The sequence below is a fragment of the Arachis hypogaea genome, chromosome 12 (assembly GCF_003086295.3).
Source record: "Arachis hypogaea cultivar Tifrunner chromosome 12, arahy.Tifrunner.gnm2.J5K5, whole genome shotgun sequence".
Taxonomy (NCBI): Eukaryota; Viridiplantae; Streptophyta; class Magnoliopsida; order Fabales; family Fabaceae; genus Arachis; species Arachis hypogaea.
In genome coordinates this window covers 100795804-100809547 of record NC_092047.1, presented here as the reverse complement: position 1 = coordinate 100809547, position 13744 = coordinate 100795804, and the positions used below count along the sequence as shown (strand labels likewise).

The 13744-nt window shown below is 31.5% G+C and overlaps 1 protein-coding gene across 1 annotated transcript; it reads right to left on the bottom strand.

Moving 5' to 3' along the window:
- Nucleotides 1-339: 339 nt before the first annotated feature.
- On the bottom strand, nt 340-6042 carry LOC112727896 (probable sugar phosphate/phosphate translocator At3g11320). The gene is made up of 4 exons (XM_025777824.3): nt 5364-6042; nt 1964-2067; nt 1327-1555; nt 340-904 (listed from the first exon to the last, which is right to left on the bottom strand). The coding sequence occupies exons 1-4, from the start codon at nt 5808-5810 to the stop codon at nt 758-760; spliced, it is 927 nt and encodes a 308-aa protein (XP_025633609.1). The 5' UTR covers nt 5811-6042; the 3' UTR covers nt 340-757.
- Between the last annotated feature and the right edge of the window lie 7702 nt (nt 6043-13744).

The following is a 13744-nucleotide window of genomic DNA, read 5'->3' as shown; positions in this document are numbered from 1 at the left end:
GTGTCTTTGCACTCACTCATACTCACAAGTCGGACGGAGGCTCCAAAGACACGAACCCGCTCGTAGGCTTCCCTCCTCAGACGATTGGGCCAACCCAACGAATCCAGCCCACTAATCTCCGGTTACCCATCGTAACAATTTCTATACTTATTTTTTTTAAAAAAATACTTCTTTTATTTTCGGAGAACAAAAGACCGTTTAAAGTTATAAGTGTACAAAAAAGACTATAAGACTATAAGACTATAAGATGTTTGAAACACCTAGCTACCCGTCAACCACGTACATCTCCAACAAAAATTTCACATAATATACTCAAATAAAGACTTCTCTGATCTCTCAAACACTAAATTATTGATGCCATGGTATGAAGACATCAAATAGGGATTTACATTTTCTTAATCAGTTCGATACATACTATATAGTCTTGCAAAATCAACAAATTTAATAATGTCACAAAACTACAATAATATCCAAACTCCAAAGGGTTTCATCGTATTATATTATGCCTAACTGTACTCCAATGCTTGCTAAGTGTGAACGATGAAATGAAAAGGGTTAGAAACGAAGTTTCAATTTCTTAACTAAATAAAATCACACGTTATTGCCACTAGCTAATGCACAAAGTTGATGGTCCTCACTCCTGCTTGTGGTTGGTTAATCATATATATATTATGCTCTGATAAGTAATCTTGGTAATTAATTTTAATTTGTAGTCTTTTATTTTCAACTATACCTTCCTTTTTTTTATTTTTTTTAACTAACTATATCTCTTTTTGGCTTCAGTGTATAAGATAACTCCAAGAACAGTGAAGGCATAACCACACATTCCTATCATGGAAATTGGATTCTTGAAAATCAAAATTGAGACCACCACTGCAACTGCCCCCTTTGCATTTCCTAAAACCTGCAAATATTTAACTAAATGTATTAGAAAAACATTTTAAAAATCGATCTTTCATTTTCAAAAACAAATGATTCTTTATTCATTTAGTAATTACAAGATTGTTTAAGTGGATTATTTATTTATTTTTTTGGATATTTAATTAACACTTACTTTTAAAAGTTCAAATAATAGTGTCATTTGTTGTATTATAAAGGTTCAATTTTGACTACATATTTTATTTCTATAGTGATTCATCAGAAAATTTACAATTAAGTAACATTATCAACCTAACTTTAGAAGAATGCTCATCTTCAATTTTTCATAGAATTTAATCTATGAAATTCATGAAATTGTTGAATTTATTTCCATATGCAATGCACATGACAAAAAATTGAAAATGTATTAAGAAGCGAAAATTGGAAGAAGTATTAGGACATATATACCTGAAGAGTCAATGCACTTGTGTGTTTTGTCACCAAAAAATTGGTTAGGTTGACAAAATATGCAAGAGAAGAACTGAAGAGCAGAAAACCTATAATTCTGATATCATTTCTTGCTACATCTATTGTGATTTGAATCACATTCTTCTCCATCAACAATGTTGCAGGAAGCAAGACCAACATTGCCATGGGTGCCATATAAAGCAGCAGGTTCATAGAGTTTAACTTTTCTCTGGAAAGTGCACACTCTCAGTTAATTAAATATCTTTTGTTCATTATTTATCATTCTCACATTTCTGTAAAGAATTAATCATAATTTTTTTTTAAGTATGCCCTTGATTAATATATGTAAATAACTAAAATGACAAATATTGTGAAGGAGAGGTAGTAAAAATAGTATAAGGTATTGACAGTGTAACTAGGTATTTTTTAAATATTGTTCTTTATTCAACTTTCAGATGAAAAAGAAAATAAAAAACAAATAACTTTTTGATTTTTTGAATAACTGATACGTAAAAAAAATATTTAAATTAATTAAATAATAATATATTTTAAAAAATGTTAAATAAAGATGGAAAGTTAAATGATAACTAGCATTTTTTGTAATGATTAAAGAGATCAGAGAGAAAATGAACCTTACCCCTCAGAGGACAACAAAAGATCTTGAAGGACCGACTTGAAAGCTCTCGAAAAGGTTGATGAAACGCATATTATAAATCCAAATAGATTGAAACTAGGTTCAGACTGCAGCAAAAAGGTGTTTAAACATGAGAGACAAGGGAAACACACACATACACACATGTTTTAATTTGCATAAACAATTTGATGCTTGGAGAGAAAGGTATGTAGCCAAGGCAGGGATGCTTTTATTTATTTTATTCAAATAACGTAATTTTTCCTCTTATTTTAATTAATCTTATTAAATTTGATTCTTTTCAATAAAAAAGAAAGTTACTTTCAATAATCTATGTAGGCTCAAAGATACTATGCTTATTGCCTTCAATTTTCATGAAATGGTAACTCAATAATCTATCTTCTCCATTATTATGCTGATAATATATAACTGATAAGCAAGACTTTTCCTAAGCCTAACAAACGGTCTTAAGCTCTTATTAGATGATGATCTGCCTTAGCATATAATTGTATAGAATCCCCATCTATCTACATATTATAGCCATGTCTTGTGTTATCTCTAATGTAGCGTTTGGTAGAGAGATAGAGACTGAAAGACTGATACTGAGAGACAAAGACTTAGAGATAGAGACTGAAATAAATCTCAGTATTCTGTTTGGTGCAAAGTAGGAAACAGAAATTGAAATAAGAATGAAGCTCTAATTTAATTTGTACAAAGGATAAAATTAGAATTAATTAATTGAAATGAAGATATTTTCAGTCTCATGTGTCCCTACTTTTTGGAGGTACTGAAATATTGAAATTTTGAAAACAGAGACAGAAATTTTAGTATCAGTTTCTGAACCAACAAACATGATACTGAATCTCAGTCTTCCAATCTCTGCCTTAGTACCTCAAAACAAACGCTACCTAAATGCTCTTAATTGGGGAATGTATAGTAAAGTACCATCATTTTTCAAGCATAGTAGGAATGTATCAATTTTGAAGCAGGGTTTTTGCTTCGGCATGTAATTGAAGTCAAATTTGACCCCCTTAATTTTGGACAAGCAAACGCATGCTTGATGTACAGAAATTAGTCCCACGAAGATGTTTATACTCCATTTGCATGTGCAAACTAAAAAAATATTATATACATGGTTTTAGGGTCACCTAAAAAAAATTAAGTACTCGTGTAAAAATATTTTTATATAAAAATATAAAAATAATAATAGTTAAAATATTATACGTATTAATCACTTTGGTCAAATACATTAAATTATTTAATAATTTTTAATTATTATTTTTATATAAATAATCATCTTAAAAAAATTGAAAATCTTTTCTCTCTACTTTAGCTAAATCGTACACTTATTAAAAAGTTCTACAACCATATAATCTTTAAGAATATTCTAATTAATAATATTATAATTAGAATCATTATCATCACAGTTATCAAATCCGATCTGATTCAGTTGGTCGGATCAAAATTCAGTCATCAATCCGAGTTAGGTCATCGTTTGAATCAGTTAAGCAATTAATTCGGTCAAAATTAATTAAATTCAATAAAATTTGGTCAAATCTATTCACATATTCAGTCAAATCCAGTTAAACTAAAAAAATATTATTTATATACATAATTTTTTTTATGAAATGTATTACATAAATAAAATTAAATTATATTATAAATTAAAAAAATAATATTTTATTAACTATAATATATTTTTTATTTCCATGATTGTTATTTTTATTTTTTTCTATAAATACTTAAAGAGTAATAAATATAAATTTATAAATATTTGAAGAGTATAATAAATATAAATTAATTGATAAGTTGTTAAAATTTAAAAATAATAATTAATTTAATACAAAATAAAACTAAAGAAAAAGATATTTGTTATGGAAATAAAAAATAAAATAAAATTCTTCTTTAATTATGATTGAATCAACTAGTTCAATCTGTGACTTGCCGTTTGAACTAATAATCTAGTGACTCGATAATTTGATTGATTCAATTATTGGTTCGATTACGATAACTATGATTACAATTTACCATACTCAATCTTTATCCATCTTTACAAAGGATCACATAGTCCGTAACAAAATATTAAAGTTGCGTTTGGTTCTAAAAACAAGATTTAAGACACTGAAAACAAGACACAAAAGACAGAACCACAAAAATTAGTGTTCTTGTATTTTGTTTGATGATAAATTAGAATAAATTATGAAAGTTCAATTTATTATCATTTTTTCATTCAAAAAATTTGGAAAAAATATAATAATAAAAAATATAATTATGAAAAATTAATAAAAATAATAAAAAAATAAAAAATAAGTTGTGTCTCTTGTTAGTGTCTCTATATTTTTTTTATTAGAACGAACACAAAATATACTAATTCAATATTTTTAGACACATAATATCTCTTTTTATATCTCATATGTCAAATATGATTTTGTATCTCTATCTCTATTTTAGTATCCGGTGCCTATAAACAAACACAGCCTAAACGACCAAGCGGTATAACAAATTTTTTGAGACATACCAATCTTCCTATCCAAAACAACTTGATTTTAAAAGATCGAATAGTCTCTATTTTTCATTAAAAAAAAAATGATCTCATTTAGTATTAAAAAGAGCAAATATATCTCAAAATAATTAAAAACTGCTTTACCATTTATTTTTTATTATTAAGAGCCGCCACATATTTTTGGTGAAAATGAAAAGTAGCCTAATTGAATATTTCCTCATATATAATTATAACAAAATTTTGACTCAATATAGCTTTTTTTACTTGTCAAACGTGAGTTCCTGTCATTGTTAATTGAATATTCTTGTAACTTGTAAGACTCGTTATAATAAGTTATAACTTTAAGTTATAACTCATATATATTATCAATCAATAATAGATATTCACGCTTAATCTTGCAGCCAGGTAAGGTAGATTTTTCAAATAATTCAGAGAATTGATCGAATTTGCAATTAATGGTACGGTTTCCTTTTTACATCGTCTAAAATAATAAGAGTAACATTAGAGTGCCATCAGAAGAATTTTTTTTTTTTTTGTCAGTGGTATTTTCTGGTTAGATAGATTAAGAATTAATCTATTATTGCATATCTGAATTTTTTTGAAGGGTCTGTTACTAACAAATAAGTAACTATATGTATGCCTAAGATGAAATTTAAACTCTTAATATTTACTTAAAAAAGATGAGTAAACTGACACTCGACTAACTTAATGTTTAAAAGTATGAATTAAAAATATATTATTAAACAACTAAACAAAAAATATTAAATTAATAGCTAAAAATATTAGTCGAAAACAATAAATTCTACTGACTTAAATCAATTAATTCAACAACAAACCCCAAAAAGAAAGATATTCATGAAGATGTGAATTATTGAAAAATAATGATATATTATTATTACATACCTCACTAGCTATGATGACACCAGCAACAACGGGCAAGAGTGTTGCATAGGTAAGCCAAGCCTCTCTTTTTCTGGTGACAAAATAAGCACAAACCGCAGTGAAGAAAGGTGTGGTGGCACCAATTGCTTGATTGAAAGACACGGGTATGTAATTCAGTGACACATTTCCACAAACAACTGAGAAGCAAAAAACAAGGCTCAGAACACAAATCTTCACCAACTGTTCCCTTGATTGTATGCTTTGAAAAGGGACAATGTCCATCACTTGAATACCAATGAAGCTGAAGATAGAACAACACATCATGTGGCACATGGTGAGAAACACTGGGAACTTGAACCCGTAATTTGTTAGAAGGTACTTGTTCATAAGAAGCACACCGATGTTTGAACTGTACCATGAAGTCACCACCATGATCGTTGACCATGGAATTGAGTCCATCATTATCATCAATATGATGATCTTGATCTAAAAAGAAAAAATGGGCTTGTGTTAAAATATGATTTTTCTTCTCTCTCTTTTATGTTTTTTTTTTATGGAAAATTAAACCTCAGAGAAAGAGACAAAAAGAGCAACTTTGGAAAAAACACACACCTTATATTTAAGGATGATGTGTTAGAAAAGAGAGAAGAGAAAGTTCAACAATGTAGGAAGGTATAAATGTATAATTAAGCTTCATTCCAAATGCATGCTGATATATAAGGACAATTAACTTGTTTCTTCATAACTAGGCTCCTATTTGGTTCTAAGAAGTAAGAACAGATAATAAGATATTAAAAATAAAATATAAAAATAAAAACATAAAAATTAGTATTATTATATTTTATTTAATAATAAATTAAGATAAATTATGAAAATTTAATTTTTTTTTATTTTTTATTTAAAAAGTTGAAAAAAAATATAATAATAAAAATTATAATTATAAAAAATTAACAAAAATAATAAAAAAATAAAAAATAAATTGTGTCTCTTATTAGTATTTTTTTATTAGGATAGACATTAAATATAGGGATAAGTATTGTTTTGGTCCCTCACGTTGAGGGTCGGAATCGAACCCGTCCCTGATATATATTTTTATTTAAAATCATCTTTAAAGTCATATTTGAATTTAAAATCGTCCTTTCTAATAATTTTTTTTAATTTATCCCTAAACTACCCCTAAAATAAAAAAATTATAAAATTAAAAAAATAAATAAAACGCGTTGGGGGGGAGAAAAGGGTTTACGAAGGGGAAGGGGGAAAAGGGAAGGGGGGAGGGGTACGGGGGGGGGGGTGGACGGCGCCGGCAGCAAAGAGAGGGAGGAGGGGAAGTGGATGAAGCCGGAGAAGAAGCGGGTTTGGGGTGGGGGGAAGGGGAAAGGGGGGAGGGGGACGGCGGCGGAAGGGGGAAAGGACGCGGGGTGGGGGTGGGGGGAAGGGGAGAGGGGGAGGAGGACGGCGACGGCGAAGGGGGAAGGGGGAAGGGGAGAGGGAGAGGAGGAGAGGGAAGGGGAAAGGGGGGAGAGGGACGGCGAGCCACTGCCGTTGGAGTCCGCCTGCTGCCTCCGCCTCGCTTTTGCCGCCTCACGCCTCGCTGCCTCCGCCTTGCCGCCTCACGTCGCCGCCTCCGCCTCGCTTCTGTCGCCTCCGCCTCACCACCTCACGTCGCCGCCTCCGCCTCGCTTCTGCCACCTCACGCCTCGCCACTTCCGCCTCCGCCTCACGCCTTGCTTCTGCTTTCTTGTTTTATGTTTCTGTTTGGTGTTGTTTTTCTTTCTGTTTGGTGTTGTTTCCTGCTTTCTTGGTGGTGGTCTTGGTGGTGGTGGTGGTCTTGGTGGTGGTTGTGGTTGTGGTTGTGGTGCTGGTGGTGGTTGTGGTGGTGGTGGAGGAGGTAATTTTGTTGGTAGTGGTAAGGGTATTTTTGTCTAAAAAAAAATTAAAAGGACGATTGTAATAAAAAAAAACATTAAGTATGATTCTAAATCGAAAATTACGTTGGGGACGGGTTCGATTCTGACCCTCAATGTGAGGGATCAAAACAATACTTATCCCTTAAAGATACTAATTTAGTGTTTTTGAACATACTGTTTCTATCGATATCTTATTTCTCAAATACGATTTTATGTTTCAATATCTCATACCTATAAATAAATAATGTAGCTAGATAACGGAAAAAAAAAATTGAAAATTCATCACTGGTTGGTTTTGTTGCACGCTTTCAATTTTGAAAACTACTTATGTTTTTAGAATGAGTCCCGCTAGGGAAACAATGGACTATTTGTACAATGTGTATAATGGGCTATTGAGTTACAAAATGAAATATCTCATACCTATAAATAAATAATGCAGCTAGATAACGGAAAAAAAATTGAAAATTCATCACTGGTTGGTTTTATTGTACGCTTTCAATTTTGAAAACTACTTATGTTTTTAGAATGAGTCCTACTAGGGAGACAACGGACTATTTGTATTGTTGCATACTTTTAATTTTGAAAACTACTTATGTTTTTAGAATGAGTCTCGCTAGGGAGACAACTAGACCTTTCGGATCTAGCGCTTTAATACCATGTCATGATACTACTCATCCCAAAAATTTCAGCTGATGAAAAAAGGTAATACTAATGGTTATATCTCTATTACTCCATAAACCTCCATTATACACATTGTACAAATATTCTATTGACTCCTCATACTTTCTCTTTATATGGTGATTTTATTTAAGAAAAATATTAGGAAAGAGAGACGGAGGGAGAGAGAAACTTAGAATACCTTTGGTTTATATTTTTATTTTCTATTTTCTATTTTTATTTTCAGTATTTTTTGTTTTTTAAATTTTGTGAAAAAAAAATATAAAAATAGTAAAAATAATATAATTTTATTTTTTATTTTCACTTCTTATTTTTATTTTTTTATAAAATTTAAAAAATAAAAAATATTAAAAATAAAAATACAAACCAAATACACCTTTTGTTTAATAGTATTCTTTAGACTCTACCCAAATTTATGCTTTTTTTTTTACAATAAATGACTCTTCTCATCACTTGATACTCCATAAACCACATGTTTATTAATTGATAAGTCTTTTCTCACCTAGCATAACAACACAAAGAATGAAAATATATGTTTGTTTTTATTTAATTGATAGTCTTCAATAATTTCTGTGATTTTAATAAAATATCAACTAAACAGTTTTTATTATATTTCTTTAGAAATTAGGTAACCAAAACATAAATATTAAATCTATTTAATAAAATGTATGATAATAGATAAGTAACTTATACAATCAGGTAATCCACAGGATAAATTAAATAACTAATTTTAATTCAGTGTACAGTGTAAGTTCATAGTATATAACCTGTGAGAGGGTATGTTAGTTATAGCTCTAGGTGAATCATAATTCATAATATACCACAATTCCAACTAGAAGCTGACAAGTCATTAGTACTAAATAATATATAATTAATTGCCGTCCTTAATAAGTTAATAATAATACTAACAAGAACGATGGATTATTAAATTCGCATTGAAAAAATTGTAGTAGTGATGAGCCCAAACCAAGGCGCAATACAAGATAGTAGCAAAAAACAAAGAAAACTCAACGAGGTTTGACTACTTAAAGCTTACATTTAGGCATAAAAGTAATCCAAATTAAATATTAATCAGAAGATATATAGTACTAAAATAGTGATATTAGCTGCATTTCTACTAATCTCAAATTCAAGTTTCAAATGCGCATGAAAAGTATTTCGTAGAGTATATACCCATTTTTAGTCCTCAAAGAATTTTAAACTGGACATTTTAGTTCCCAACTAAAATTAATTAGTCGATTGGTCCCTAACAATTAACTCCGTCAGTCATTTAGGTCCTTAGCTCCGTCAACTCTAACGGAAGACAAAATGGTCCCTGAAAACTCTAACATGGGACAAAATGATCCCTGACAACTCTAACAAGGGACAAAATAATCCCTGACCCCTTAATTCGAAAACGACACTATTCTTTCCCAATTTTCATCATATCTCGCATAATCCTAACATTCATACTCTCCTTCTTCACCTTCACAGTCTTCTTTTCCATCTTTTCCTTCCTCCTCTTTAGCTCAAAGATTAAGCCATGGTGTAATTGTCACACGTGTCGCACCTACCTCAATATGTCATGGACCACACACTTCCTAAATCTTTGTGACTGGTACATCCACCTCCTCTGTACTTCATCCACCAAAAGCATCCACTTCCATGTCTTTGATAACATCACCTCCAACACCGACAACGTCCACAACATCTTCAAGACCAAGTTCCACAACTATTCCAAGGGCACACCTTTCTCCACTCTCCGGCAAGCAACATAGATTGTTGGACATTAGGATATCATGAGAAGATTCTCCTTCGACATCATATGCAAATTCTCATTTGAAATAGACACCGAGTGCTTCATTCCTTCTCTTTCGGAGTCTTAACAAATGACTTGCTGTCTGGATTCATGGGATCCATCGAAGACGACAACTAGTTGAGAGACATAGGCATTAGTTTCCTGAGTATAAATTGGTTGAGAACAAGTTGAGGATTTTTTTCTTTTTTTTAGATAATTACATCTCCACCCAATTCCAAACAAAGTGGGCGTAGTTCCAAAAAAATAGTAACAAAAACAGAGCAATAACTACAAAGAAAACATAAAAACTAGCATAAAAAGCAAACAGTGAGCAAAAGAATATAATGATTTTAGCTCCTCCAAAGACACTTCAAGATGAACCCGATCTTATACAACATCAAATCATGATCATTCTCCTTTCAATTTTTACTCTGCAGAATTATTGGCCTTTTTCATAGATCAGTAAATCATGCATCAAAAATCAACTTCATATGTCTTCTTATTTTCCTTAGACTTGATATTTACACTCATAAGTACATCAATTACTCCTATATTGTCGATCTTGACACCATCGATTTGTGCATTCTACAACTTCCTCCTTTAACTTCTCTAATACCAACACTCCATTATTAAAGACAATGTTATTTCTATATCTCCATGTGCACCATATTACAGAAAAAAATAACACCATCCACACTTTCTTCATATCTTTTTTTATCTTTCTATCCATCCACACCTCAAAGCATTCTTTGGTGGTTCCTGGCCAAACCCAAATCACACTCCAATCCACCAAGATTGATCCCCACAACTTCCATATACGATCACATGAAAAAGCAAGTGATGTACCGTCTCCAATCTATCCTTATATAAGACACAAAAGGATTCCGCTTCTGGTACAATCTTAAACTTACATAATCTATCTCTAGTATTCAATCTTTCTAAAATTACAAATCACATCAGCAACTCAACCCGTGGAGGATTTTTTTTTCTTGTGAACATTAAATTTATAGAGTGTACATTGTATAGTTTGATGTTACAGTGTTAGACTGTTAGTGTTATGCGAGATATGATGGAAATTGGGAGAGAACAGTGTCGTTTCTGAACCGAGGAGATCAGGGACCATTTTGTCCCCTGTTAGAGTTGTTAGGGACTATTTTGTCCTCCGTTAGAATTAACGGAATAAAGGACCTAAATGACTGACAGAGTTAATTGTTAGGGACCAATCGACTAATTAATTTTAGTTGAGGACTAAAGTGTCCAGTTTAAAATTCTTTGAGGACCAAAATGGGTATATACTCTATTTCGTAATAATTTGCTAGATTCAAAGTTTCAAACCATCCCACTACTACTACACACAATTCCTTATGCAAGATATTTTGCGATAGGTTTTAGGTTTGGGTTTCGATATATAGAACCCAAGCATTAGTATAGTACTAACGTGCATTAACGTACCACGCACTTTGTCAAAAGAAGACGCCAATTTAATCTAATATCAATTATCAATTATTTACCATGCCTTTCACTTGCCTAAATTTGTTAAAAATGTTCAATTTTATTTTAAAATTTTTTTATTTGTATTAAATATATCTCTAGCAGTTAAATTATCAATAAATTTAATATCAATTCAACAATAATACTTAACAACTGAACTAGCATTGTAAAATTATCATTGAATTAATTTTAAATTTTTTAAAAATTAACTATCAGTATATTTGATATAAATAAAATTTTTTTATAACAATATTAAAATAATATTTTTTTTTATTTTTAACAAATTTTAAAAACAAAAAATATATTCTACCTTATACATAAATTATTAGCTAGACTATACAAATTGGACTTAATTAGTCTAAATTCTCTTAATTAGCTTCGAAAACAAGCGTAATTAATTTTTTTCCTTTGCCATCAACGAAAGCCTTCAAAAGTCAACCTATTATATATGCAAATCTCCACCTTAATTTAATTTTTTATTAGGTCTTATATATAATGAGTAAAGTATCATTTTTGTCCTCAATGTTTGGGGTAAGTTCTATTTGTCCTTAACGTTTAAATCGTCCTATTTGTACCGCTAACGTTTATAAAAGTGATTCAATGTCATTTTACTATCAATTATACTAACAAATCAGATTATATTTTTCAATTATTTTCACTTGGATGTATTCATTCTCAATTAAGTCTCACTTGAATGTGTTCGATTTTAATATTATATCTACTATTTGTGTTTAGATTCAATTATGTCCCTAGAAAAGTGAATTATATATATAAATGTTGTAGGAATTAGTTTCAACTTTTGATAAGCTATTTTTCGGAGTGGATCATCAATTCTATCCCAAACATTTATATTCTAACTTCAAGAAGAGATTTTTAAAACTCAAACTAAAGCGTTCATGATGTGTAATTGACGGCAGGATAACATTGAATCACTTTTACAAACGTTTGGGATACAAATAGGACGATTTAAATATTAGGAACACAAATAGAATTTATCCCAAACGTTGATGACAAATACGATACTTTACTACTCTATATATAATTGACAAAAGTTTGATCAGGACTAATAATTTTATTTTTTATTGGTCAGTATTTTTAGTTAGTAGTCTAATAATTTAGTTCAATAACTCAATATCATGTTTTTAGTTGATATTTTAAATATTGTTAACTTACTGATGATCAAAAATAATAAATTTTAATTTTTATAGTATTTCTTTTTATAATTTTCATAGTCGCCCTTTTTCAAATGCGCTTGTAAGGACAAACTAAAAACAGCATCCTTTAAGGAAACATTTGCATTATAGCTCCACACAGGACAAAAAAAAAGGCTTTAGCTTTATGAAGAGTGTGAAGATCACATTTTATCGACAAAAGAGAATATATTACTATTTTTCATTTTTAACATATAAAACCATATAGATATTTTAATTAAAACAACTGCCTTAATTAGTGTTTTTAAAATCTAAAAATATAAATACATAAACTTTTAAAATACCAAATAAAAAATATTAACTTAAAAAGTGCTAAAAAGGGTGTTGATAGCTTTTTACCACGTTTTTTGAACTATCAACACGCTTTTGAAAGGGTCACATCCGCCAGCGTGTCGGTTGCTCTATCGCCACATTTTTGTAGATCTATCGGCACGCTTTCTTTTTTGCTACGCTTTCAACTCTTGCCACGCTTAAAAGCGTGGCCATAGGTGTTAACCTATCGGTACGATTTAAAAGCGTACTGAAAAATTCACATATCGCCACGCTTTTGAAGCGTGCCAAGAAAGCTAGTTTTCAGTACACTTCAAAAGCGTGCCGTTAGAAAAATATACGGCTACGCTTTTTAAGCGTGCCAATCATGGTTCTGAAAACCGAACCGGACCGGCCGGTTCAACCGGATTAACCGGGAACCGGTCACCTAGCCGGTCCGGGTAAGGTCAGAAACCGCTTGGCAAAAAACCGATGAAAAAACCGGTCGAACCAGCGGTTAACCGGTGAACCGGTAGAACCGTCCGGTTTTTTAGCGGGTTTTTGGTTTAAAAATATAACCCTAAACGGCGTCGTTTTGTATCTTTAAAAAAAAAAAAAAGAAAGAAAAAAAATAAAATAAAACCACACACGGACACACCCCACGTCCCTACCCCTCTCTCTTCTCTCTCACTCTCACATTCACCATAATCCCTAATTTAACCAACTAACCCTATCAGAGCCCCCAGCCGCCGCCACTCTTCTCTTCCTCATCGTCTCTGTGCTCGTCGCGAAGCCCCACCAGCCACCGTGCCGCCATTGTTCTCCTCCTCACCGTCTCTGTGCTGGTCGTGAAGCCCGCTTCTGTGATCGTCATCATCGACAGTGACAGAGGGTGCCGTCGTCGTCATCCTCCTCGATCCTCTTCTCCTCTACGTCACGAGAACGGTTGCTCAATCATCTTCAAGCGCGTCTTCTCCTCCGTGAATCTCTGCCCCAGAGCCTCACCGTGGAATCTCTGCTCGGTTCCTCGCCGTCGCAAACTGATCCTCTTCTGAGCTCATTGTCACCGTCTTCCTCCCTCGCCGTGTC